Source organism: Anolis carolinensis, unplaced genomic scaffold, assembly GCF_035594765.1.
Source record: "Anolis carolinensis isolate JA03-04 unplaced genomic scaffold, rAnoCar3.1.pri scaffold_29, whole genome shotgun sequence".
In the NCBI taxonomy this organism is placed as follows: Eukaryota; Metazoa; Chordata; class Lepidosauria; order Squamata; family Dactyloidae; genus Anolis; species Anolis carolinensis.
In genome coordinates this window covers 539,239-566,148 of record NW_026943838.1, presented here as the reverse complement: position 1 = coordinate 566,148, position 26,910 = coordinate 539,239, and the positions used below count along the sequence as shown (strand labels likewise).

General features: G+C 45.9%; 2 protein-coding genes across 10 annotated transcripts in view; one reads left to right on the top strand and one right to left on the bottom strand.

The window, feature by feature from the left end:
• Positions 1-26,910, top strand: part of LOC100554203 (zinc finger protein 239) — a 96,857-nt gene that overhangs the window by 62,966 nt on the left and 6,981 nt on the right. Inside the window, exons 1-3 of one of the 6 annotated variants that reach the window (XM_062966764.1) lie at positions 5,676-5,846; positions 7,010-7,144; positions 20,052-21,966. In XM_062966764.1, coding sequence (XP_062822834.1) covers positions 20,846-21,634 — 789 coding nt within the window. In that variant the 5' untranslated portion in view covers positions 5,676-5,846; positions 7,010-7,144; positions 20,052-20,845 and the 3' untranslated portion in view covers positions 21,635-21,966. Of the gene's footprint in view, positions 1-5,675; positions 5,847-7,009; positions 7,145-9,410; positions 13,891-20,051; positions 21,967-24,606; positions 24,661-26,194; positions 26,313-26,910 lie in introns of those variants that run through there. The other 5 variants (XM_062966758.1, XM_062966763.1, XM_062966762.1 and 2 more) reach the window with 5 other exon arrangements.
• LOC100561989 (zinc finger protein 24) lies at positions 36-24,305 on the bottom strand. Of its 4 annotated transcripts, none has more exons than XM_062966785.1 (5): positions 24,073-24,305; positions 1,990-2,507; positions 1,541-1,655; positions 563-699; positions 36-473 (listed from the first exon to the last, which is right to left on the bottom strand). In XM_062966785.1, exons 2-5 carry the CDS (start codon positions 2,377-2,379, stop codon positions 450-452), a joined length of 666 nt encoding a protein of 221 aa, XP_062822855.1. In that variant the 5' UTR covers positions 2,380-2,507; positions 24,073-24,305; the 3' UTR covers positions 36-449. The 4 variants fall into 4 exon arrangements, with proteins under 4 accessions (XP_062822855.1, XP_062822852.1, XP_062822853.1 ...); XM_062966782.1 differs by lacking the exon at positions 24,073-24,305 and adding an exon at positions 4,353-5,596; XM_062966783.1 differs by lacking the exon at positions 24,073-24,305 and adding an exon at positions 5,293-5,596.

The window sequence follows — 26,910 nt, the reverse complement described above, 5'->3', positions numbered from 1 at the left end:
GTCACTCAAACCATTACAAATCCACTGAACAGGAGTATTATCCAGCCCACTTTTTACTAGTTGTTTATAAAACCAGGAGAGGCCTTTCCAAAGGTCTTACTGAAAGCAAGATGTGCTACACCCACTGCATTTCCTTCATCTACCAAGCTTGGAACTCTACTGAAAAACAGATTAGTCTGGCATGACTTGTTTTGGAGAAACCCATCTTGCCCTTCAGTGATTACAGCATTTTTTCTAAGTGATTCCAGATGGCCTTCTTCATGATCTGCTACTTATGCTTATGCTGTTTAGTCGTTTACATTCTTTGGTGATCCTCCCCTTTCCATTTCATGTACATGTCCCTTTTAAATCTTAGCTCCGTTGAAAGTTCTTTGAACATCCATTCTGGTTTCTTTAGTTTTCTCTTCATTTTTTCCCCTCCTTGTAATTGTGCCTTCAGTATTTCACTTCTAAGGAAACGCCTTAAATCTTGTCTGTTTAAACAGATATTTGGCCATTAATCCTGGAACCAAAGGCACCCCGGCAGGCCCCGTCCTCCTCTCCCAGGAATCCTCCTGCTTACCTGACTCAGTCCCACTCCATCGCAAAGGGGGAGAAACGGCTGAGGATTCGGCCACAGCATCATTCCAGACCCTGGAGAGAGAGCAAGGGGTGGAAAGCTGGTCACAGAAACAGGCCTCAGAGGTGACAACTGCAGTCCTATAAAGAGACCAATGAGGAAACGGCCCTAAGAACACCAGCGCATTCAACAGCCCAAGAAGATCTACAATGTGAGGGTTTAGGACTTTATCTCACAAGCAGTGCTGTGAATATGTTGGAATGAAACTAGTACTGGGCTTGGTAGTTCAATTGACTAAAGTGATTCTTTGCTGTTTGTCTTCCAGCTCAGTTTCAGGGCTCAGCTCAGCTTAGGGTCCCACCTGGGAAGATACTGAAGGGCTACCTAAAATAACCCAATGCCTACATATAAGAAAAACAACAACAACAAAACAACAACAATAATTTTATTTCTTATTTGCCTCTCCTTGCAGTTTGTGGCGGGTTACAACACAATTTTAAAAATACGAACATTGCCAAAATTCAACAAAGATGCATATTAGGGCTCTGACTTTGGCTCAAAACTTCCCCCGTTGTAATGGTCACATGGTTTTAATTGTTTTAATTTGATTTGGATACCAGATTTTATTTTTCTTTTATGTTTGGGTTTTTTTTTGCATGTTGTATTATATGTGGCATTTAATTCTGCCATTGTGTAAGACTGCTCTGGGTCCCCCTTGGGGAGAAGATCAGTATATAAATTAAATAATAAATAAATATTTCTATAAAAGATCCACATTAAAACTGCATTTCTATAAAATACATATCAAAGTCCATAAAACATCACACAAAGGACAGGAGTTTAAGATATATACCCCTCTCAAGGCGAAATGATCCTGATGTTCAACTTCTGAAGCTCAAACCGTGGGTGTGCAATCATCCCCCCAAAGCGGGATTTCCACTGGCACAAAACCCCAAAACTCCCAGAAGAGTTCCTTCTCACCCGGCAAGGCGGCAGCCCCGTCTCCTTCCCGCTTCAGCTCCTTCTGCCTGAGACTCTGGGTGGTGTCTGGTGGAGATTCCTCTGGTGCAGGGACTTCCATGGAGTTATTATGGGCCTGGAAGAGCACAGAGCATTCCAGAAGGAGTTTGGAAAAAGTTCAGAAATATCACAGACCTCTAGACCTTTTTGGAAAGAATAACTCTGAGATGGCAACCTAGTTTGGAACCAATGCCCCCCCCCCCTCCCATCATTGTCTATGTTCTATCTTGAGCAGAGCATCAACCAAGCTGAGGGTAGAGATGGAGGGGCAGAGCAGGTGGGGAGAGAGGCCGAGGGAGCAGGGCCTTGCTCATCCCCCACATCGGTCCCATCTTGGAAGAAAGGCAGGATGCAAGCTTAACCTGTCCATCAGCCCCCAGGTTAGTGAAACCCAGAGGGAATGCTCTCACCTGTCCTTCCTGCTCCTTGTCCTCGGCCCGACTCAGGAGGAAGCCTTCCGCCAGGGCCACCGCCTGGGAACAGGTCTCTGCCCCACACTCTCGGACCCAGCTCCCCATCTCTGGGGGCAGGATGCTCAGGAACTGCTCCAGGGTCACCAGGTCCAGCAACTCGGCCTTGGTGTGCTGCTCTGGCTTCAGCCACTGGCGGCACAGATCGTGGAGACGACTGCAAACCCCTCTGGGTCCTTCACCCTCTTGGTAGGAGGATTGCCTGAAGCGCTGGCGCTGTGTGTCCGAGCTGTCAAGGTCCACACTCAGGGACTCATGTCTGGTTCTTTCCCAGGATTCCCCACTGCCCCCAGGTCCTGCTTCAGGCCCACGTGAGTTGGGTCTCTCCATGTTGGAACCACTCTGGTGAAGAACCCAACAGTATCCAAGATGCTTTTCCTTCCTCTCCTTTCTTTCAAGGGAAGGAAATCCCTCCACAGGCTCTACTCCGAAATTCTCAGCCAAAAATCACATTTCCTCTGTGAAAGAAAGGCAGAAAGGTTGTGGGACCAGGCTTTTGAGCAATAGTAGCAGCAGAAATGACAACTATATGATCCAAGGTATAATGAAAGACCGCGTTTGGACTTGAAATGTATATTTATAAAGGTTTGAATGTAATTTAATTTAAATGGAATTTTGAAATGTGATTGTAGTTGTTTGATATATTTGTTTCATATTGTAAGCAGAACCAACTGCTACAGACAAAAAACAAGCCAGCTGGGAAGCTGCATCAATTTCTTCTGAAAGATTTTACAATTGATGAAGAAATTAAAAAACCTATGATTCAGTGGGTGAAAAGTCTAGGCTGAGCAATAAGTCCACGAGAATGGGAAGAGCTCTGGTAAAAATGACTAAAATTTACAAGGAGTCACACAATTAAATAAAATTTCAACAAAATGATACATAGATGGTACATAACTCCAGAAAAACTCTCAAATACACACACACACACATGATATGTTGGGACTTGCCCAAATTCTAACGAATTCTGAATAAAAATCCACACAGACATGGAAACTATTCTAGAGTACAAAATCCCATTAAAACCATAACTTTTTCTACTGGGAAACATCAAGAAAGGCTCTTTCTTTATATGACAACAGAACCAAGAACTGAATACGCAAAACTATGGAAACAACAAGACATGCCAACACCAGAAAACTGGATGACAAAAGGTTTTGAAATGGCCAAATAGGACAAACTAACTTTAGCTGTACAACAAACAAATACACAGAAACTTCCAAGAAGAATGGAAGCCATTCATTGAATTCACAAAGCAAAGGAAGATGGCCACAGCAGGATCTGTTGACTAAAATATTATTAATAGTATACAGTTACATTTTGTACTATTTCTGAACTCTTTATTCAAGAGACTTTGAATAATTGACCTATCAGCACTCTTTGATTAGAACACAAAAGGTTGCGAGCCTTGTTAATTAGGTATTTTAGAGCGACAACATATATATTAATACATATTTGTGTAGTGTTTAAATAAAAGAAGATAACAATGTAACATAGTGAATTCTTACCCACACAATCCTAATTTACTAACTAATGGAATTGATAGTTTAGATCCATATGGCAGTCGTTATGATATGAAATACATGCAAAGAACTGGAAAAGAAGGCGGGAAGGAGAGTGGATAGTGTGGGAAGGCAAAGTCCTGAGGACAAGAGTGCATTTGTTTCTGTCACAGAGGACATTTGGATCTTCCAAAACTTTAGACACTGTCTATAATACTAGGGCTTGGGTTAAAGAGATCGATGTAAAAGCTATAACAAAGACAAGGCTTCTCTCCCCCCCTCCACCCCCTTCCTTTTCCTCATGATACAGAAGACATTGATATAGTTCTTTTAAAAAATATAGACACCCCTTGTTATACAGCAGATGCATAATATTCAATATTCAAAACAATTCTACAATACATTTTTGCATCCACTGTTATTTTCACCCATATATATATATATATATTATCCCATACCACCGTGTGTCCCCCCCCCCCAAAAGCAATTTCTTTGATACCTCATCTGTCCCAAATTTCGTTTCCTCTTGTGGAGGTCATTCTCCATCCCTCCATCTCAGGCCAGGAAGGAAGGAGTGAGAGATGGAGGCGGGACACACAAATAAAGTTGTTGCTGAGGTGTTCCTGCGAGTATCTTTGTAGATCTTAGGAAACTATTTCTTGATTTAAGGCATTGACATGCTGGCTGATATCCAAACAGGGGATGGGCCAGAGATGTCACTGCCTTGGTCCTTTCATTACAGGCTGCTACTTCCCCACAGATGTCAGATGGTGCCATAATAATAATAATAATAATAAATACCATTTCATTTCTAGACTGCCCTCTCTCCCCAGAGGGACTCAACAGTATCATTTCTCCAGTGGTGTGGGGCGCAGACATCCTGTGAGGGTGCGGCATGTCTCATGAAGAGCCACGTCCACTGTTTGAACGTGGTGAGATGTCTTCCCCACTGGGCCTGTGAATTCAGCAGCAGAGGAGCCAAGCGCCTGTCTTTCCAGGGCCTGGTTGGGATCCCCAGGTTGTGCCAGTCAGCTTTTGTACCATGTGATTTCTACCACCCACTTTTGGCTTGAGAGTCAAGCAGGGCTTCTTGTTGATTGCTGTCTTGTATATTGTTCCTGTTTTGTATGGGATCTTTCTGTGAGCCACGCCGAGTCCCCTCTGGGGGAGATGGTGGCAGGATACAAATGTTGTTGTTGTTGTTGTTGTTGTTGTTCTCCCTTTGTCTGCATGTCCCTCTGTTGTGAATGTCCATGCCAGCTGATCCCTGGGGGCCCCTCCCTTTCCGAGCGCCCTTCCTTCCTTCCTTCCTTCCTTCTCTTGGTCTGTTGACCTCCCTTCCCCAGTCCCTTGCTCTCTCTCTCTCTCTCTCTCTCTCTCTCTCTCTCTCTCTCTCTCTCTCTCTCTCTCTCTCTCTCTCTCTCTCTCCGCAGTCTTGAGGTGGAGGTGAAGGGGAGGCCTGCGGGGCCTGAGGGGAGGCCTTCTGGGAGTTGGAGTCCAAAACCCCGCCCCGGAGGGAGGCCCGGAGCTTGCCCAGGCCTGGCTGAGAGAGAGAGAGAGAGAGAGAGAGAGAGAGAGAGCGGTGGTGGCCTGTGTTCCCAGGGAGAGAACGAGAGAGGAAGGCCCGCCTGGGAGTGGGCCAGGCCCGGGCCCTCCTCGGCCTCCCCTCCCTCCCTCCCTCCCTCCCTTGGGCCTTGGCTCCTCTTGGGCCCTCGGGAGGAGGCCTGGCAACGAGACTCACCAGGACTGACGAGGCGGAGGACGAGGCCGCAGGCTCGGGCTCGGAGAGAAGGAAGGAAGGAAGGAAGGAAGGAAGGAAGGAAGGAAGGAAGGAAGGAAGGAAGAAGGCAGGCCCCGCCCCTCCCCGCCCCTCCCCCCTCGCTCCCGGCTCAGGCCTCGGCCTTCCCAACGGTCACTCAGCCCGTCACATGACCCGCGGGCGGGAAGGCCAGGGCGAGGCTGCCCGGAGACTGGTGACGCGGAGAGACCAGGCCGATCCCCATTGGCCCATTTCTGGAAGGACCCTTCACGGCCCAAGGGCGAGGGGAGGGGAGGGGGCGTTCCTGCCCGGAGACCGATGACGCGCGAGAGGAAGGCGGGTTCCCATTGGCGGACCGTGAAGCGAAGGGGGGAAGGCGGGGGGGGGGGGAGAAGCGCCTAGTTCCCTCAGGCGAAGCCCCGCCTTCCACCCTTTCCTGTGAGCGCCCTTCGAGGAAGAGGGAGGAGGAGGAGGAGGAGGAGGAGGAGGAGGAGGAGGAGGCCTTTCGGGAGAGAGAGAGAGAGAGAGAGGAGCAGGTCAGGGGCAGCTGGGGGAGGGTTCGGGGTCCCTGCTGACGGGCCTCCCTTCCCCGTCCGGCCTTGGTCTGTCTGTCTGTCCCGGGGAGGCTGCGGCCTGCTCGGCCCTCCAGGCCCTCTGCGCATGCGCCTTCCAAAACGGGGCAGCCAGGTTGCTGACACCCCCCCCCCCCTCCACTGACTGACAGCCTGTCACTGGGCACAAGTCAAAGGGCTGGTGATGGCCTTTCAAGCCCTGGATGGTTCAGGTCCAGACTGTTTGGCTGATCCCATCTCATGGGCTACGCTTTTGGGATGTTGTGTTTTAGAGGCACTGATGTATTAATTCCTTGGGATTGGAATGCATTTGATTGTATATTGTTGGGATTGGTCCCCATAGAAACCACCCCAAGTCCCCTCGCAGAGATGGCGCGGGATACAAAAATAAAGTTGTTGTTATTATTATTATTTGAAACATAACAAGATGAGTCCACAGCAGACACTCTGCTGGCTGTCTTGGATCACACCTCGGACACTTCCCCAATGTCTAGGACTGTGTGATGTATCGGCGAGTAATGCGTGCCTCTCCCAATAAGGTGGCCTTCTGCAGCTGGCAGAGGGTAATTTTGTCAGCGCCGGTTGTGTTTAAGTGCAGGCCAAGGTTTTTAGCCACTGCACCCACTGGGACCACCTTGACTGGCTTGTGCCAGAGTCCTTGTAATTCGATCTTTAAATCCTCATATCATGTCAGCTTTTCTAGTTGTTTCTCCTCAATCCTGCTGTCACCTGGGATGACAATATTGACAGTCCATACTTTTTTTTAACACGATCGTGAGGTCAGGGGTCTTGTGCTCCAAAACCCTGTCTGTCTGAATTCGGAAGTCCCAGAGTAGCTTGACATGTTCATTCTCTGTAACGTTTTCGGGCTTGTGATTCCACCAGTTCTTTGTTGCAGGCAGATGGTATTTGTGGCACAAGTACCAATTAATCATCTGAGCAACGGTGTTCTGCCTCTGCTTGTAGTCTGTCTGTGCAATCTTTCTGCAGCAGCTGAGGGTGTGATCTATTGTTTCATCTGTTTATTATTATTATTACTATTATTATGGAGCTCCTGATCTGCTGAACTGCTGTTGTTGCTGCTTTGCCCTTTTTGACGGCTTTGTCCTTTCTTGAAATGGCAACAGACCCATAACCCGGACCCTTCCCTCGGCAGAGAGGGCCGTCCTGCGGAAAGAAGGGCGTCTGCAGGGAGGGATTGGCGGAGGCCGTGCAGAAGAAGCTCCAGGCCGAAGTGGAGAAGGAACAGCAGGTGCCAAAAGGTGAGGCGGACTTGGGAGTGGCATGGGTATCTTTAGCTGAGAGGGAAAGAAAGGCCGAGGGGACAGGAGAGCCAATATGGGGAAGGATGTCCCACTGAGGAGAAAAGGGCAAGTTTTTCCTGCTACTCTGGAGACTAAAATGGAAAGCAGTTGATTCACATTGTGGGAAAGAAGCTTCCAACTAAACATTGGGAAGCATTTCTGGATGGCAAGAGCAGTTCAGCCGTGGAAGCCTGGTCCCTTCTCAGGAGCCTCCCTTCCCAAGCCCTGGCCTTCCACTTCCGGGGACTCCATGTCCCAGAATCCCTGATCTTGGGCCAAGGCAGCTGAGGCTTCTGGGTGCTAAAGTCCAAGAAATCCCAGAGGAATAGAGTTTGGGAATCCCTGCTCAAGAGAGTGGAGGGAATAATGATAATAATAGTAATAGTAATAACTTTATTTCTAACCCTCCCTCTCTCCCCAAAGGGAATGGCTCTCTTGGACTACAACGCCCAGAAACCCTCCTGGCATGAGGGTTGGAGGAACCTGGGAGTTCTATCCCAAGACAAATATCTCCCAAGTCCTTGAGGAGGAGGCGGGGGAGGGGGAGGCGGCAGCCTTGGCCTAGGACTGAGACACGAGGAATCCCCGAAGCCAGAGGGTTGGGAGAGACCCCAAGGGCCACCCAGCCCCACCACCTTCTGCCAGGCAGGGAAACACAATCCAAATCCTCCCCCAAAGACTCTAAAATCAATGTGTTGTCAAAGGCTTTCATGGCCGGGATCACAAGGTTGTTGTATTTCTTTCGGGCTGTGTGGCCATGTTCCAGAAGCATTCTCTCCTGACGTTTCGCCCACATCTATGGCAGGCATCCTCAGAGGTTAAAATCAGTAAATAAAAATCAACACTCAAAAGATGAGAATTGCAGGCATGAAACAATGGGTCAGCTAACACCTCCCAACAAAGGATTCCCCCAGGCAGAAAGCAGGCAGGCTTTGAAAATGAAATTCAGTGTCAATCAAGGTGGCCAGCTGCAACATTCACACTTGCCTCAGGCAGACAAGAGTTCTTTCTCCCACCCTTGTCATTACACAGATATATAAACCCCACGTGCCTAGTTTCCAACAGACCTCCATTATGAAAACGGGTGCCTTTTGGGAGATTGGAATGGAGTGATTTCACCAAAGAAAGACAAACTCTCGGGGAGGGGGATGCAAAGAATATATTGTATATACGCAAGTATAAGCCTCTCCTCCTTTCCCGTGCAGCGCACGCCTTCCTCTCCTCGGCACTCGTCTTTCCCACTTTTCTTTATTCGTATACACACTGCATTTCCCCCAAAATGTATAGTTAAAATAAACTATGGTGATTATTGGAAGAATATATAAGCACATTTACATTGAAGAAGCTTAGAATAATAATTTAATCACAGTTGGAAAGTCTTAAATTGCAGTTGTATGTAAATATTCAAAAACATTTAACCTTCTGATGCCTCCATTAATCTAACTTTATTGCTATCTATTTTTATTTTGAAATGTACCAGTACCTGCTGCATTTCCCACCCCGTCTTATACTTGAGTCAATAGTTTTTCCCAGTTTTTTGTGTTAAATTAGGTGCCTCGGCTTTTACTCGAGTATATACAGTACACAATTTTCAGAAAGACAAAATACTTTCTCTAGAATGGAAAAGATATGGATATCTGCCAAACTCAAAACCTGTTCAAAAGACAGAACTCCTACCCAAAACTATCTCAGATCATAATCCAGTGACTCTAGTAATTAAAAAGAAAGTAAAAAATGGCCCTTCCCCATTTCGGCCTATTTCGGCACATGTTGCACTTTGCCTGGGTTCTATGAATTAGACTCCAGTGTTAATATTGTATGTTTTATGTTGATTTAACGATTGTTTTTACTGTAATTGATGTTTTTATTGGATAACTGTTTTATTGCTGTGTTTTGATATTTGATTGTTTTATCGGGCAAGGCCCCATGTAAGCCGCCCTGAGTCCCTTCGGGGAGATGGGGCGGGGTATAAAAATAAAGTTATTATTATTATTATTAAAAACACTTAGATGGCAGCTGAATGAATCACTACTGCAAAAGGAGGACGCAATTGAGAATTTGAAAGAAAAACTGAAAGAATATTTGGAACTTAATTTAAATCAAGTTACAGATATTCAAACAGTATGGGATGCCAGTACAGCTTATATTAGAGAATACTTTATAAAATGCAACACTGAAATGAGAAAGAATAGACAGAAATATTTTCAGATAATTTCATATGATATTAAAAAAAGAAGAGGAGTTAAAGAAAAATCCTTTGAATTCAAACATTCTAACTCAGATAAAACTCCTACAAAAGCAATTATTGTGTTACTAGTTAATGAATTGGAAACTAAAATAAAGAATGCAAAAAAAATATTTTGAATCAGCTAAGAAACCAAGGAAATAGTTAGCATATACGTTGAGGAAAGAAAGCCCAAAAATGTAATTGTCAATTCTTTATTTATGTATTTATTTATTTATGACATTTCTACCCCGCCTTTCTCTACCCTGAAGGGGACTTACTGTTAAGATACAACATGAGGATAAAATATTAATAGATGATATCAATATTCAACAGGCTTTAAAACATTATTACATTAATTTATATAAGGCTGACCACATATCTCTACAAGACATTGAGAATAATTTAATTCAGCGAAAGACGCCAAAAATAAAGGTTCACAGTTCACAGCCTGTTATGCCTTCAGCTTTGCTGCATTGTTGGATTTTAATCGGTAGGGTTGGATTTTATTTTGTGCAGAGTATCTTTGCGCACCGTCCCCTTTGGACCTGAGGAGGGATAGTTTGTTGTTAGGCAAGTGTTAAAGCATTTCTCACCAGGCAATGGGCTCACCCTCTTCCCCTGGGTTTGTTACAGCACGAGACTTGTTTTTCATGTTCCATGAGATCTTTCTCTGTTCAACTCCTGAAGAGATTTTCCCCTCATTTGTCTGCAGGTAACTTCTGAAAAAGCTCTGCAAAGAATACGTTGTGAGAGCTTTGCCCAAGGAGTGCTCTAAGTCTAAAGGGACTTCAAAATACACAGCAATGACAACAAGAAAAAATAAGTAGTAAAATATATTTCAAGCTACAAACCTATGCAGTTAAGAGGAGGAAATAAGATTGTGCTGAAAAAAGAGAGGCTTGGGAAAGCGAGCAGAAGGCTACAGCAATACAAAGACTGTGCTGCTCAGGAGGTTATATCTGTGAACCCCTGGCATAATATTTGAATTATAAATATAAAAGAATGGCAAGTCCTCTACCTCCCTATCCTAGATCACACACAGGGGAGAAGTTACATCAGTGTCTGGAATGTGGGAAACAATTTGATTGGAAAAGTTCTCTTACTGTACATGAACGGACCCACACAGGGGAGAAGCCATATGAATGTGTGGAATGTGGAAAGAGCTTCAGTCAGAGTGACAAATTACGTTCCCATCAAAGGACCCACACAGGGGAGAAACCCTATAAATGCATAGAATGTGGAGAGAGCTTCAGTCGGAGTGACAGTCTACGTTCCCATCAAAGGACCCACACAGGGGAGAAACCCTATAAATGCATAGAATGTGGAAAGAGCTTCAGTCAGAGTGACAAGCTACGTTCCCATCAAAGGACCCACACAGGGGAGAAGCCATATAAATGCATAGAATGTGGAAAGAGCTTCAGTCAGAGTGACAGTCTACGTTCCCATCAAAGGACCCACACAGGGGAGAAGCCATATAAATGCATAGAATGTGGAAAGAGTTTCAGTCAGAGTGGCAGTCTACGTTCCCATCAAAGGACCCACACAGGGGAGAAGCCACATAAATGCATGAAATGTGGAGAAAGCTTCAGTCACAGTGGCTGTCTACGTTCCCATCAAAAGACCCACACAGGGGAGAAGCCACATAAATGCGTAGAATGCGGAAAGAGCTTCAGTCACAGTGGCAATCTACGTTCCCATCAAAGGACCCACACAGGGGAGAAGCCATATAAATGCATGGAATGTGGAAAGAGTTTCAGTCAGAGTGGACATCTACGTTCTCATCAAAGGACCCACACAGGGGAGAAGCCATATAAATGCATGAAATGTGGAGAAAGCTTCAGTCACAGTGGCAGTCTACGTTCCCATCAAAAGACCCACACAGGGGAGAAGCCACATAAATGCGTAGAATGCGGAAAGAGCTTCAGTCACAGTGGCAATCTACGTTCCCATCAAAGGACCCACACAGGGGAGAAGCCATATAAATGCATAGAATGTGGAAAGAGCTTCAGTCAGAGTGACAAGCTACGTTCCCATCAAAGGACCCACACAGGGGAGAAGCCATATAAATGCATAGAATGTGGAAAGAGCTTCAGTCAGAGTGACAAGCTACGTTCCCATCAAAGGACCCACACAGGGGAGAAGCCATATAAATGCATAGAATGTGGAAAGAGCTTCAGTCAGAGTGACAGTCTACGTTCCCATCAAAGGACCCACACAGGGGAGAAGCCATATAAATGCATAGAATGTGGAAAGAGTTTCAGTCAGAGTGGCAGTCTACGTTCCCATCAAAGGACCCACACAGGGGAGAAGCCACATAAATGCATGAAATGTGGAGAAAGCTTCAGTCAGAGTGACAGTCTACGTTCCCATCAAAAGACCCACACAGGGGAGAAGCCACATAAATGCATGAAATGTGGAGAAAGCTTCAGTCAGAGTGACAGTCTACGTTCCCATCAAAGGACCCACACAGGGGAGAAGCCATATAAATGCATAGAATGTGGAAAGAGCTTCAGTCAGAGTGACAAGCTACGTTCCCATCAAAGGACCCACACAGGGGAGAAGCCATATAAATGCATAGAATGTGGAGAAAGCCTCAGTCAGAGTGGCAGTCTAAGTTCCCATCAAAGGACCCACACAGAGGAGAAGTCACCTTAATGCACGGAATAGGAACAGAGCTTTAGAAAAAGTTCAGCATACAGTAGACATCACAGAACTCATGTACCTCTAGAGGAGACGGGCCTTTGAGTTTCTGAATCTATAAAAACACATTGGAAGGAAAGAGGAAGGCCAGCACCTTGCTCTCTCTCCACCATGAATCGGAGTTTGTGTGGCCTTGGTTGACGGCTACTGGGAGCAGGTGTCACTCAGAATGGCAGCAAGCTTGGAAGGGGTTCACCTAACCTCCTCCTCAAAGAGACCCATCGCAGGCTTCTAGGATGATGTGTGAAGGTTTGCTGAAATGAGCAGCAGCAGAGATCTCTGGATTAAAGGGTTCTGAAAAAGAATAGCTCTTTGGTTGCAGATAACGTCGTATCTTCATACTCCTGCCTTATTTCTTGGCTCTTCTGCATTCAATGGCATCAATTGTTTCCCATGCATGTGTACTGTATGTACTGTGATCTGTCCTGAGTCCCTTGGTTGAAATTTTGGGTGCTAGCCCTGTACTTTTAACCCTTTTCTGGACTTTGTTGTATCCTGAATCATTGACTCTAAATTCTGGACTGACGTCTAGGTTTCGTATATGGACTTGGACTTTGTTTGTATCCCTGACTTTCTGGCTTGACTTTGGGACTCTAAATTCGGTTTGTACTCTTGATTTCTTGGTTGTTGTTTTATCAACTCAGCTGAATGAACTCCTGGCATGTGACTGTTGGGACTGTGACCTTGGTTCTTGTTAATTTTCACTCCTGACCTGTATCTGCAGTACTCAACTTGTCCGCAATAATTGGACTCTTGACCTGCACTTGTATTCATTGTTCCTTCAACTGTGTTGCTCCAATTATTTTAGCTCAGTGGCTCCCAACCTTTTTTTAACTAGGGATCATTTGACAAGGGACCACTCTCCAAAATTAGTACCAGAAGGGTTATAAATCAGTTTTTGGTCAACTTTAGATTTGGTTTGGTTATTTGGAGTGATGATTCAGAAAATTGCATTGGATAGACCACGTCAGCTCTCATTCCTGATATGCCATCCAGTTAGTCGTCATCTGCTCGCCCACAGAAAACCATATTTAATAATCCTCAGGACTATAAGAGGGTTTCGCGAGACCAGTCACTCTCATTGTAATGGTGTAGTAACTGTGAGGCTGTGAACCCTATTTTAGTTCTTGCGGACCACTGGTGGTCCATGGACCCCAGGTTGGGAACCACTGTTTTAGCTGGACTGAAGACTTTAGTTTTCCTATAAAATAATATGGTCTTGTCTTGTGTTTGCTTAATAAACCTCAGACTTTATACCGAGAGAGCCCTGGAACATGAGACCATCAGCCTTGCTTTGTGTGTACTTATCCCTGTGTAGAGTGAAACCCTTTCTGGATATGAGACTGTTCAATCCCCACCTTTGGCAAAGGGTCCATTAGGACACACAGTATCCCTCCCCAACTGCAGAGAATGGAAGACAAAAAATGACTACAACAACTGATGAAGATTCATGAATCCGTTGAGATGGACATATTAACTACATTGATGAAGTATAGAACCGCATTGAAAGGAAATAAGAGTAAATAGAGATACAAATCATATAGTGAGTGAGTTTTGTAAATTAGCGTTTGATGTCAGTTAGTTTTGTTCTTATTGTCCAAGGTGTGTGTCCTTGTTCCCTTTATATTTGTTAAATAGTCCTTTTTTAAAAAAATGTACCAAAATTATTATTTGTATAAAATACTGTTTTTAAATACCAAAATTGTAATTTGTGTAAACATGCTTTGATTTGTTTTTCTTCTTTAGTCTTTGAATAAATATTGTTTTTTAAAAACGAGTGTGATACAGCAGCTTTGAAAAGCCAGTGTGATTTTAGGCTGTACCAACGGGAGGGTGATGTCTAGTTCTGGGTAAGTTTTAGTCAACTCTCTTCTACGCTTTGATCAGACCTGACCTGGAATAACCTTGTGTCCAGTTCTGGGCAGCACAATTCAAGCAAGATTTTGAGATGCTAGAATGTCTCCAGAGAAGGGCTCTAGGGAATGGCCGAGGGTGATGGGTGTGTTTAGTTCAGAGGGGGAAAAAGGCCAAGGGGACAAGAGAGCCAATATTTGGAAGGATGTCCCTTTGAAAAGAAATTGGCAAGTTTTTCCTGCTTCTCTGGAGACTAAAATACAAAGCAACTGATTCACATTGCCTCACTTGCGTTGCAGACAATTTTATGGTCCAGAAGGTAGAAGAGGCAACAAGGGGATCGGCTACTCTTGATCTAATCTTAACAAATGTGGAAGACCTGATCAATACAGTCGAAGTGGTTGGATCCTTAGGGGCAAGTGACCATGTGCTCCTGCAGTTTGCCATACAAAGGAAGGCTGAAAGTAAGACAAGTCAAACACGCATTCTGGACTTTAAGAGCGCTGACTTCCAAAAAATGAAGGAATTACTGAGCGGCATTCCATGGACGCCAATATTAAAAGACAAGGGAGTTAAGGATGGATGAGAGTTTTTAAAAAGTGAAAAACTCAAGGCGCAAATGCAAACAGTGCCAATAAAGAAGAAAAATAAAACAAGTGCGAAGAAGCCAGAATGGATGTTCAAAGAACTTCTAACCGGGCTAAGACTCAAAAGAGACATGCACAAGAAGTGGAAAAGGGGAGAAATCACCAAAGAAGAATTCAAACGTATAGCCAACTCCTGTAGGGAAAAGGTTTGCAAGGCTAAAGTGCAAAATGAGCTCAGACTTGCCAGGGACATAAAAAACAACAAAAAAAGGCTTTTTTGCTTACGTTGGTAGAAAAAGGAAGAACAAGGAGGCAATAGGGCCACTGTGAGGAGAAGATGGGGAGATGGTGACAGGGGATAGGGAAAAGGCAGAACTGCTTAATGCCTTCTTTGCCTCAGTCTTCTCACAAAAAGAAAGCCATCTTCAACCCCAGCAACATGGAATGGACGAAGGATTGGGGAAAATCCAACCCCAAATAGGGAAACAAGTTGTCCAGGAACACCTGGCCTCTCTAAACGAATTCAAGTCCCCAGGGCCAGATCAGCTACACCCAAGAGTACTGAAGGAACTAGCGGAAGTTATTTCAGAACCACTGGCAATTATCTTCGAGAGTTCTTGGAGAACGGGAGAAGTCCCAGCAGATTGGAGGAGGGCGAATGTGATCCCTGTCTTCAAGAAGGGAAAAAAGAACGACCCAAACAATTACCGTCCGGTCAGTCTCACGTCGATACCAGGCAAGATCCTGGAAAAGATCGCTAAGGAAGTGGTCTGTGAACATTTAGAAACAAATGCTGTCACTGCTAATAGTCAACACGGATTTATCAAAAACAAATCATGCCAGATTAATTTGATCTCTTTTTTCGATAGAGTTACAAGCTGGAATGCCGTGGATGTAGCCTACCTGGATTTCAGTAAGGCCTTCGACAAGGTCCCCCATGACCTTCTGGCAAACAAGCTAGTAAAATGTGGGCTAGACAAAACTACGGTTAGGTGGATCTGTAATTGGCTAAGCGAACAAACCCAAAGGGTGCTCACCAATGTGTCGTCTTCATCATGGAAAGAAGTGACAAGTGGAGTGCCGCAGGGCTCTGTCCTGGGCCCGGTTCTGTTTAACATCTTTATTAACAACTTAGACGAAGGGTTAGAAGGCACGATCATCAAGTTTGCAGACGACACCAAACTGGGAGGGATAGCCAACACTCCAGAAGACAGGAGCAGAATTCAAAACGACCTTAACAGATTAGAGAGATGGGCCGAAACTAACAAAGTGAAGTTCAACAGGGATAAATGCAAGATACTCCACTTAGGCAGAAAAAATGGAATGCATAGATACAGAATGGGGGACGCCTGGCTCGACAGCAGTACGTGTGAAAAAGACCTTGGAGTCCTCGTGGACAACAAGTTAAACATGAGCCAGCAATGTGATGTGGCAGCTAAAAAAGCCAATGGGATTCTGGCCTGCATCAATAGGGGAATAGCATCTAGATCCAGGGAAGTCATGCTACGTCTCTATTCTGCCTTGGTCAGACCACACCTGGAATCACACTGGGTCCAATTCTGGGCACTGCAATTGAAGGGAGATGTTGACAAGCTGGAAAGCGTCCAGAGGAGGGCGACTAAAATGATTAAGGGTCTGGAGAACAAGCCCTAGGAGGAGCGACTGATAGAGCTATGCAGGTTTAGCCTGCAGAAGAGAAGGCGAAGAGGAGACATGATAGCCATGTACAAATATGTGAGGGGAAGTCATTGGGAGGAGGGAGCAAGATTGCTTTCTGCTGCCCTGCAGACTAGGACGCAGAACAATGGCTTCAAACTGCAGGAAAGGAGATTTCACCTGAACATCAGGAAGACCTTCTGAACTATGAGAGCTGTGGAACTCTCTGCCCCAGAGTGTGGGGGAGGCTCCTTTGGAGGCTTTTAAGCAGAGGCTGGATGGCCATCTGTTGGGGGTGCTTTGAATGTCATTTTCCTGCTTCTTGGCAGAATGGGGTTGGACTGGACTTCCATTTCTATGATTCTATGAGGGTGAACTACAGTTCCCAAAGTCATGGGTCAGTTCCCTCCACCCAAACCCAATCAGTATTCAAAGTTGGCCATGCTGGGTATGTGTGCCAAGTTTGGTATAGAACGGTCATTGGTTGGGTTCACAGTGCTCTCTGGATGCAGGGTGAACTACAACTCCCACCCTGGTGCCAGGTTAGGTCCAGATCTGTTACTGGTGGGATTCAGAGTGCTCCCTAGATGAGGGGTGAAGTACACCTTCTACCATGATTGTTGTCGACCGCGCTTTAGGGGATCGGGCCCTTAAGGAGAGTCCCGATCCGGTCCTGAGAGAACGGACCTTGGCAGAGCCAATAGGAAAATATGAGCCGCAATACAACCTGAAGCCGAAATGAAGAAGGTCCGCCAAAGTTGAAGGAAAATTCCGCCAAGGAGTCTTTATTGAGCGATTCAGCTGAAAAGGACTCTAGTAGTGATCATTCAGTCTACTAGGGTACCATATAACCAAAATAAAGCCATATTTATACAAAGTTTCAGTCTGACAGCCCTTTGAATTTCCCGCCCCGCTCCCCCGCCCATCTGATCGCTGATAGGCTAGAAGGTTGAACGAGGCGGGCTTTCGTTTCCCGCCTTGCTCTGTTGGCCCAATAGGGAGCTGTTCTTTGTCTCTACTCGAGCCAATCAGGAAGGAGAAGGTGGGAGTTATTGAAACAATGAAGTGACTGAGCAGGAAAGATCGGATTAATTCCTGCCAGGCCGATTTCTAAAGGGATTAATGACAGCAATCAAGGATGTCCTAGTTTCTGTCACGTATACAGATTTTAGATATGCCTTGGGGTGTCAGGGGTGGAAGTAGAGATGGGTGGTGATGGGCCACAATTGACAGGCTCTGCAGGGCGCCTTCCTGAGGTGTCCTGGATTTCCCTTTGGAGGAGATATGACAATGTTTGCCTTGGGGGCGAATCACCTTTAGGTCAATACTCCGAATTCGGCGACTCAAGCCCTATATTGTCCATGCAATCTGAATTTGATTGGGTTAAGCGGTGGCAGATTATCCTTTTGTTTTTGGGAAGGGAAGCCTGGGTCATAGAAAATGGGACAGGTTCTGGGGTTCAGGTTGAGTTCAAAATATTTCCTATTTGATTTCATGACTTGGCAATTATATGAAATAAAATGAAAAATAAAATAAAGTTGGAATATAAACCCTGCTGGGAAAAATACATATTTTCCGGGGATCCCAAAGAGTACAAATACATATAGGCAGATAGATAGATTTCATGGAAATAAGGGAGAATCCATAAAAGTGAGTTACATTGCATAAAGGGGAATCATGAATGATATAAACAATTGAAAATATTTGATAAGAACGAAGTTCATAACATCTGTGGAACCCAATATGGAAATTCATAAAAGTGGAGTTTTAGCAGCATGATTTTACAATTCATGAAGTTGTTATCTCTTGCCTCAGAGTGCAGGGATAATCCACAGTAAACTCCAGTAAAAAAGTCTCAATCACCTTCTACTATATATGGAATATAGAACATAAAGTCTTGATTTTTGAACTATCTTTTACAAAGTCCTGGGGGGGGGGGGGTCACCTCGATCACATGATGTATCAGCCCCCCCCCCTAAAATCCCTCCATGGCATGTGGGGTCTGTGTGTCATGTTTGGTCCAGATCTGTCGGTGGGGTCACAGAACCCCCACTGAGAGAGCACTGTGGGTGAACCATAACTCCCAACCTCTAAGGCCAGTCCCCTCCACACCCACCGGTATTCCAAATTAGGCATGTCAGGTCGGTGTGCCAAGACCTGTTGTATGGAGTCAGCTGATCAGTTCTGGTCTGTTTAGGAAAGGGTTATGGAAGAGGCAGTGGGTGGGATCGTGCACATTCCACAGCAATGGAAAGAATAAGAAACACTGAGGTGTCTGTGGTGGAGGGAACACATCAAATCTAGGGTGAAATTGTCCCCATAGAAAAGCATTCCCTTGGATGGTGGGCAGAATGGTGTTTGTGGAGGACGTGGTTCACGGCACTCTCTCTAGTCTGCAATGCCATGAGAGGGAGGGAGGTCATGGGTGTGTGTGAAAATGGGAGCCTGTCTGTGGAAGTGGGAGACATACACATAGAACCGCTCTGAGTCCCCCTGTGGAGACAGATGTGGTATAAAAACAAAGTTTTAATGTATTATTATTTCATAATTTCACTTTTATTATGGATATAGAAGAAGAAGACATAGGTATAGAGACTAGCTTAGGTACCTGGCGATGCCTGGGTTTGGACATTTGTGGTGCTACTTATTAGAAAAAGCCTGCCTTTCCTTTCCTTTTCTATGTATGCTCCAGATGGGAAATTCATGATATGGGTGAACTACAATTCCCAAAATTGGGGCTCAGTCCTCCCCAAAGCCTGCCAGTTTTAAAAGATAGTCACGTTGGGCCTGTGCACCAATTTTGTAACTCCCCAAATCAAGGTCTATTCCCACAAACCCCTGCAGTATGGTCATGGGGGTTCTGTGTGCCACGTTGGTTCCAGGTCCATCATTGGTGGAGCTCAGAGTGCTCTTAGATTGCAGGTGGACTATACATCCCAGTCCCTACAAGTCCTATAAATGATGCTGAATTCTCCCAAAACCTCTCTCTAATATGTTCAGTTGCTGATCAATTCCTGTTTGCTGTGTGAGAAAAGAGTAGGAAAAGAGTTTGCTGTGGAAAAGAGTAGGAAAGGGTTATGGGAGAGGCAGTGGGCAGGGTCATGCAAATTCCACATCAATGGAGAGAGTCAGAAACACTGGTGTGTCTGGTGGAAGAAAAACAGAAGATCTAGGAGGAAATTGTCCCCGTATGAAAGCCTTCTCTTGGGTGGTGGGCAGGATGGTGTTTGTGGAGGACATTGGCAGGGCGCTTGGGCATTTTCACGGCGCTCGCTATAACCTACAGTGTCATTGGAGGGAGGGCCACTGGTTTTTCCTGCATAGTGGGAGCTATAGCTATTTGTGGAAGTGGGAGCCTGTCTGTGTAAATTGACACCCCTGCCACATACACACACATACAGATTTTCACTTTTATCATGTGTATAGATAATAATAAGTTTGTTCTTATATCCCGCCACCATCTCCCCGAAGGGACTCGGGATGACTTACGTGGGGACTATGCCCAGCAAAAACAGAATAAAATATAGCACAATTAATATACAATTGCATTTCAATCATTAAAACAATAAAACCAAAAAACAAGTATTGTAACAACATAAGAACAACAACCACCATCAACCAGTAGCCAAGAACAGTGGGCATGTTCAGATCGAAGAGGACGGGCAAGGGCTAGCGCAGGAACAGTTGCAAGGGCAGGGCAGGTAATACAGCGCTGCAAGTCCGGGCGATGAGTGAGGGTGAGGCATCTATTTAGTTTTCTCTTCATTTTTTTCCTCCTTGTAATTGTGCCTTCAGTACTTCACTTCTAAGGAAACACATTCTATCTTGTCTGTTTCAACAGATATTTGACAATTAACCAAAGACATCCCGGCAGGCCCCGTCCTCTGCTCCCAGGAATCCTTCTGCTCACCTGACTCAGTCCCACTCCATCGCAAAGGGGGAGAAACGGCTGAGGATTCGGCCACAGCATCATTCCAGACCCTGGAGAGAGAGCAAGGGGTGGGAAGCTGGTCACAGAAACAGGCCTCAGAGGTGACCATTGCAGTCCTATAAAGAGACCGATGAGGAAACGACCCTAAGAACACAGGCGCATTCAACAGCCCAAGAAGACGTACAATGTGAGGGTTTAGGACTTTATCTCGCAAGCAGTGCTGTGAGGATGTTCGAGTGAAACTAGCACTGGGCTTGGTGTTTCAATTGACTAAAGTGATTCTTTGCCGTCTGTTTGTCTTCCAGCTCAGTTTCAGGGCTCGGCTCAGCTTAGGGTCCCACCTGGGAAGACACTGAAGGGCTGAATATTCAGTCCTATTGCAAGAAGGAAAACTGCAAATCAAACTGAAATGACACCTTTAGCAACTCAATGCGTACATATAACAATAACAATGATAATGATAATAATAATAATTTTATTTCTTACTTGCCTCTCCTTGCAATTCGAGGGAGGTTACAACACAATTTTAAAAACACAAACATTGTCAAAATTCAACAAAGATATATATATATAAAACTAACTATAAAAGATGTACATTAAAATTGCCTTTCTATAAAATACATATTAAAGTCCATAAAACATCTTACAAAGGACACAAGTTTAAAATATATACCCCTCTCAAGGCCTTAAATGCTGAACCTCGGATGCTGAACCAGTGCCTGGCCGCTGTGGCAGACTGGATGAGGAGGAACAAGCTGAGGATCAATCCTGACAAGACAGAGGCTCTCCTGGTCAGTCGCTCGTCAGATTGGGGTATTGGGTGGCAGCCTGTGCTGGACGGGGTTGCACTCCCCCTGAAATCACAGGTCCGCAGTTTGGGGGTCCTCCTGGACTCAGTGTTGATGCTTGAGGCTCAGGTGTCGGCGGTGGCCGGGAGGGCCTTTGCACAACTCAAACTTGTGCGCCAACTGCGACCATACCTCGTGAAGTCTGACTTGACCACGGTGGTGCATGCCTTAGTTACCTCTAGACTGGACTACTGTAATGCGCTCTACGTGGGGCTTCCCTTGAAGACGGCCCAGAAATTACAACTGGTCCAACGCTCGGCTGCCAGATTAATAACGGGGGCAAGTTACAGGGAGAGATCCACTCCCTTGTTTAAGGAGCTCCACTGGCTGCCGTTCATCTTCCGGTCCCAATTCAAGGTGCAGACCATCATCTATAAAGCCCTAAACGGTTTGGGACCCACCTACCTCCGTGACCGTATCTCCCTCCATAAACCTGCCCGATCTTTACGATCATCCGGGGAGGCCCTTTTATCACCACTGTCTATATCCCAGGCCCGCCTTGTGAGTACAAGGGAGAGGGCCTTTTCTGCTCTGGCCCCCCGACTATGGAACTCACTGCCTACTGAAATCAGGCAAGCTCCCACTTTGTTAGCTTTTAGGAAAGACCTGAAAACATGGCTCTTCCGCTGTGCTTTTGGTGAGTAACTTCTGTTATATATTTCTGTGTTACTCCCCCCCGAACATCTATCCTCTAAACTGCCCCACTCTTATAGGTCCCTATCCACATTGGAGTACCCCTCTGTCCCTCTCACTCCGGGTTTTATCTTTGTGTTCATGCGGCCTGCTCTTGTTTTACTGTTTCTTGATTTCTTGATGTGATGTCTATTATTATCTATTGTATTACTTTTAATTATGTTATGATATGCTGTTTTATATTTTATTATATTGTATTGCTTTGGGCATGGCCCCATGTTAGCCGCCCCGAGTCCCCGCTGGGGAGATGGTGGCGGGGTATAAATAAAGTTTTATTATTATTATTATTATTATTATTAAACAGAGGCGTTGAACACGCCCTGTAATTCGCTCCAGTTAGAAGCCTGGCTGCCGAACGTTGTACTAATTGTAATTTCCGGGCCGTCTTCAAAGGCAGCCCCACGTAGAGCGCATTGCAGTAATCCAGTCTAGAGGTAACTAAGGCATGGACCACCCTGGTCAAATCAGACTTCTCGAGGTACGGTCGCAGCTGGCGCACAAGTTTTAATTGTGCAAAGGCCCTCCCGGCCACGGCCGACACCTGGGCCTCAAGCGTCAGCCCCGAATCCAGGAGGACCCCCAAGCTGCAATGGACCTGCGCCTTCAGGGGGAGTGCGACCCCGTCCAGCACAGGTGGCCACCCAATACCCCGATCAGACTTACAACTGACCTGGAGGACCTCTGTCTTGTCGGGATTAAGTCTCAGTTTGTTCACCCTCATCCAGGCCAACACAGCGGCCAGGCACTGGTCCAGAATCCGAGGGGCTTCCTTGGAATTTGGTGGAAAGGAGTAGTAGAGTTGGGTGTCATCTGCGTAGAGATGGCACCTCACTCCAAAACTCTGGATGACCTCTCCCAGCGGTTTCATGTAGATGTTAAAAAGCATGGGGGACAGAATGGAACCTTGCGGGACCCCACAGGTCAAAGGCCAGGGGTCAGAGCAGGAGTCCCCCAGCTTCACCATCTGGGAACGGCCCTCCAGGAAGGACTGGAGCCACTGCAGAGCGGAACCCCCAAGGCCCATCCCGGAGAGACGTCCCAGAAGGAGACCATGGTCGATGGTCTCGAAAGCCGCTGAGATGTCCAAGAGAACCAGCAGGGTCACACTCCCCTGTCCAGCTCCCTGCGGAGGTCATCCACCAAGGCGACCAGAGCCGTCTCCAGGCCTGAAGCCAGACTGTGATTGGTCCAGAAAATCCGTTGGATAAGCGAGTGTTGGATAAGTGAGACTCTACTGCAGGGGTCCCCAAACTAAGGCCCGGGGGCCACATGCGGCCCTTCGAAGCCATTTATGCGGCCCCCATGGTGGCGGCTCCCTCCTCCTCCTCCACCGAGGAAGACACTTGCGTCTGGTGCGCGCCTTCCAAAGCTTTGTTTGTTTATAATGGTATTTTAATTATTATTTAATTAATTATTAAGGGGTGCTTTTCTAGTGCTTTTGGTGCACAAAGGCAGAAGGGGATTGGACTAAATGGCCCAAGGGGCCTCTTCCAACCCTCTTTATTATTATTATTATTATTGACAGAAGGACACAGCAAATGAGATATATATGCTGGATTTTGTATCACAAAATCACAAGTTGAACACTTCCCAAACAGTTAGGACTGTGCAATTTATTATTATTATGTGATGTATTTTATTATGACACAGCAAACAAGATAGATATGCTGGATTTCCTCTTCTTCTTCTTCTTCTTATTATTATTATTAACAACATTGAGGCTGGGTGGCTATCTGTTGTGGGTGCTTTGCTTGTGCTTTTGGTGCACAAAGGCAGAAGGCGGTTGGACTAAATGGCCCAAGGGGTCTTTTCCAACCCTTTTTCCTTATTATTATTATTACTATTGACAGAAGAACACAGTATAACACAGCAAATGAGATATATATGCTGGATTTCGTATCACAAAATCACAAGTTGAACACTTCCCAAGCAGTTAGGACTATGTGATTTATTATTATTAGTATTATTATTAGTATTATTAACAACATTGAGGCTGGGTGGCCATCTGTCACTGGTGCTTTGCTTGTGCTTTTGGTGCACAAAGGCAGAAGGGGGTTGGACTAAATGGCCCAAGTTCTCTCTTCCAACCCTCTTTATTATTATTATTATTATTATTATTATTATTATTATTATTATTATCATTGAGGCTTTTTTTTCGCGTTTTTTTTTACTTCAAAATAAGATATGAGCAGTGTGCATGGGAATTTGTTCATAGTTTTTTTTTTAAACTATAGTCTGGCCCTCCAACGGTCTGAGGGACCGTGAACTGGCCCTCTGTTTAAAAAGTTTGGGGACTTTTTATCCAGCGAGTGTTGGATAAGTGAGACTCTACTGTATATGGCAGTCGTTATAATGAGGGAAGAGGAAACTGCCAGTCCCGTCAGACCTACACTTCAGGTTCTCAAGCGACACTTTAGGAAGCCGGGAAACCTCGCCGAGCGGAGGCGGAGAGAGGAGGCTGCTTCCCCGACACGACCCGTCCACGCAGAGGCGCCTCCCGCTCCTTGGCCTGGCCCCCCCTTCTCCGCTTCAGCAGCCTGCCTGCCATGAGGAGCGGGCCAGGAGAGTCCGGCCCAGAGGCGGGAAGGCGCGGGCGAGTCTGCCTGGAGACGGATGACGCGGCGAGACGAGGCCCATTCCCATTGGCCGATTCCTGGAGTGACCGTTAACGGCAGAAGGGCGGAGGGGGGGCGGGGGCGTTCCTGCCCGGAGACCGATGACGCCAGAGAGGAAGGCGGATTCTCATTGGCGGACGCTGGGGGTTGAGAGGAAATGAAAGAAGGGGCGTGTCTGTCCGCCTGCCTCTCCGTCTCGGGCCCCGCCCCTCTGTGGGTCTCCTGCCCGCGGCCGCCATGTTTCTTGAGGGCGGAAGTGCAGCGAGAGGCGGGAAGACGGGGGGGAGGGGCCGGGCGGCGCTCTTTCCTGTCAGAAGGAAGGAAGGAAAGAAGGAAGGAGAGAGAGAGAGAGAGGAGGAGGAGGTGAGTGGGGAGAGGGATGGGGGGCTCCCCCTCTGCCCTCAGGCCTTCCTTCCTTCCTTCCTTCCTTCCTTCCTTCCTTCCTTCCTTCCTTCCTTCCTTCCTTCCTTCCTTCCTCCCTCCCTTCCTTCTTCTCGGCCTTTGGGAGGGAGCGGCCTGTCTGTCTGTCTGTCTGTCTGTCTGTCTGTCCAGGGACTCTGCGGCCTGCTCTCTCCTCTGCGCATGCGTCCTCTCTCTCTCCCCCCCCCCCTCCAGAAGACTGTGACGCGCTCTTGGTGGGGCTGCCCCTGAAGAAGGCTGTTTTCATGTTTGTCTTGTTACGCATTTTCAATGGTCTCCTGAGGCTTTCATGCCAAGCTGCTTTGAGTCCCTTTTGGGGAGATCAAGCGGGGTATAAATATCCCAACAAACAACCACGAGCAGTTTTGGTTCTTGGCCAATGGACAGAGCAGTTCAAGCCCAACCTTCACCCTCAGTCTTCCATTCAATGTGGCTTTGTTTTTATAGGCATTCAAGGCGTCAGATGGTGCCCTTGTTGTCAGCCGCCCTCAATGATGTAAATACGTCTCTCCCTCAAACGGATATACAGCAGAGTCTCACTTATCCAACAGAAACGGGCCGGCAGAATGTTGGATAAGCGAATATGTTGGATAATAAGGAGGCACTAAGGAAAAGCCTATTAAACATCAAATGAGGTTATGGTTTTACAAATGAAGCACCAAAACATCATGTTAGACAACAAATTTGACAGAAAAAGTAGTTCAATACGCAGTAATGCTACGTAGTAATTACTGTATTTACGAATTTAGCACCAAAATATCACGATGTATTGAAAACATTGACGACAAAAATGCGTTGGATAATCCAGAATGTTGGATAATGATGTAAATTTAGAGCAACGGGAAGAGCCAGGGAGGCAGTTCCATCTTGTCTCCTGTGCCAAAGTGACAGTGAAGGAGCAGACCTGATCGTTGGTCTAAAAAATGGAAAAGTACTTGGATCGGAGTTAATTATCCCAGAGATTCTGACATCGGATCCTGAGTGGTGGACCCTCTTCTTGGTGGCAGTCTTCACCATCATTAACAACACGGGCATCCTACCAAACCACTGGCAATTTGCCATTATAGTTCCAATCTACAGAAAAGGTGACCCTCCCGATCCTTCCAATTACTGGCCAATTAGCCTTCTATCGGTAATTGGAAAGCTTTGTGCAAAATTCCTATTAATAAAGTTGTAGACCAGGCTGGACCAGAACAAAACCATCAGCCCTGAGCAAACTGGATTCCGTAAGGATAAATCCGCCTTGGATCACTGCTTCGTACTTTCTCAAATACTCCACGTGTTACTGCATTACTCCCAGTTTTTAATCTCTCTTATCTTGACATCCATTGCTTAAACTACTAAAAAGAATCCCCCCAAAAGTTGATCTGTCTTCTATATTATTGTCCATTATTTTTAAATCTAGTAGTCCTGTCTTTCTTCTTCAATCATCATCTTGTATGTGATCTTGGTTCAATTGCTTGTCTTTTCTTTTCAGTATTTATACCCCGCCCTTCTCGCCCCGAAGGGGACTCAGAGCGGCTTACAGAACACGCATACGGCAAACATTCAGTGCCTGATTCTACAATTAACAAGGACAGACAACGCAGACACAGGTAAAAACAACTTTTCCCATCTTATTTTCGGCATCTTGGAGGCTGTGCTCAACACTGGACATGGGGGGAGGGGGGGGGCTGTCACTTCATCTTCCATGTTGAGGAGCTTCTTCCCGATCAGTGTCCTTAAGGGCATCTTTATTATCTCCCCACTGAAAGCAGTACCTATTTATCTACTCACATTTCTGCTTTCGACCTGCTTGGTGGGCAGGTGAGCTGTGGCTATTTAAAATTGAAATAGACTGAACACATTCCAATTCCAATTAACAAGTTAAAAGATGACACGATGTAACAAGTGACACAAGGTAAATGACAATATAACAAAATTTGAAAAATGTTCTGCTCCTGGTTTGAAAGTATTGTTTCCTGTTTTATTGTGCATTCCTTACTTGGAAAGGAGTTGCTCTACTCCGAAAACTTGGTTTTGTGGCTGCCACAAAGGAGTGAGAATTGAATTGGTTGAGACCTGGTGATGAGGAATTTATTGAAAAACCAGAGCAAAATGTGCTACAGCAGGATGTCCCTCCCGCAGAAACCAAGTTTTTGGGTTTGAGAAACTTTTCCCATGTTTTTGTGATGGAATCCATTAGGAAATGGC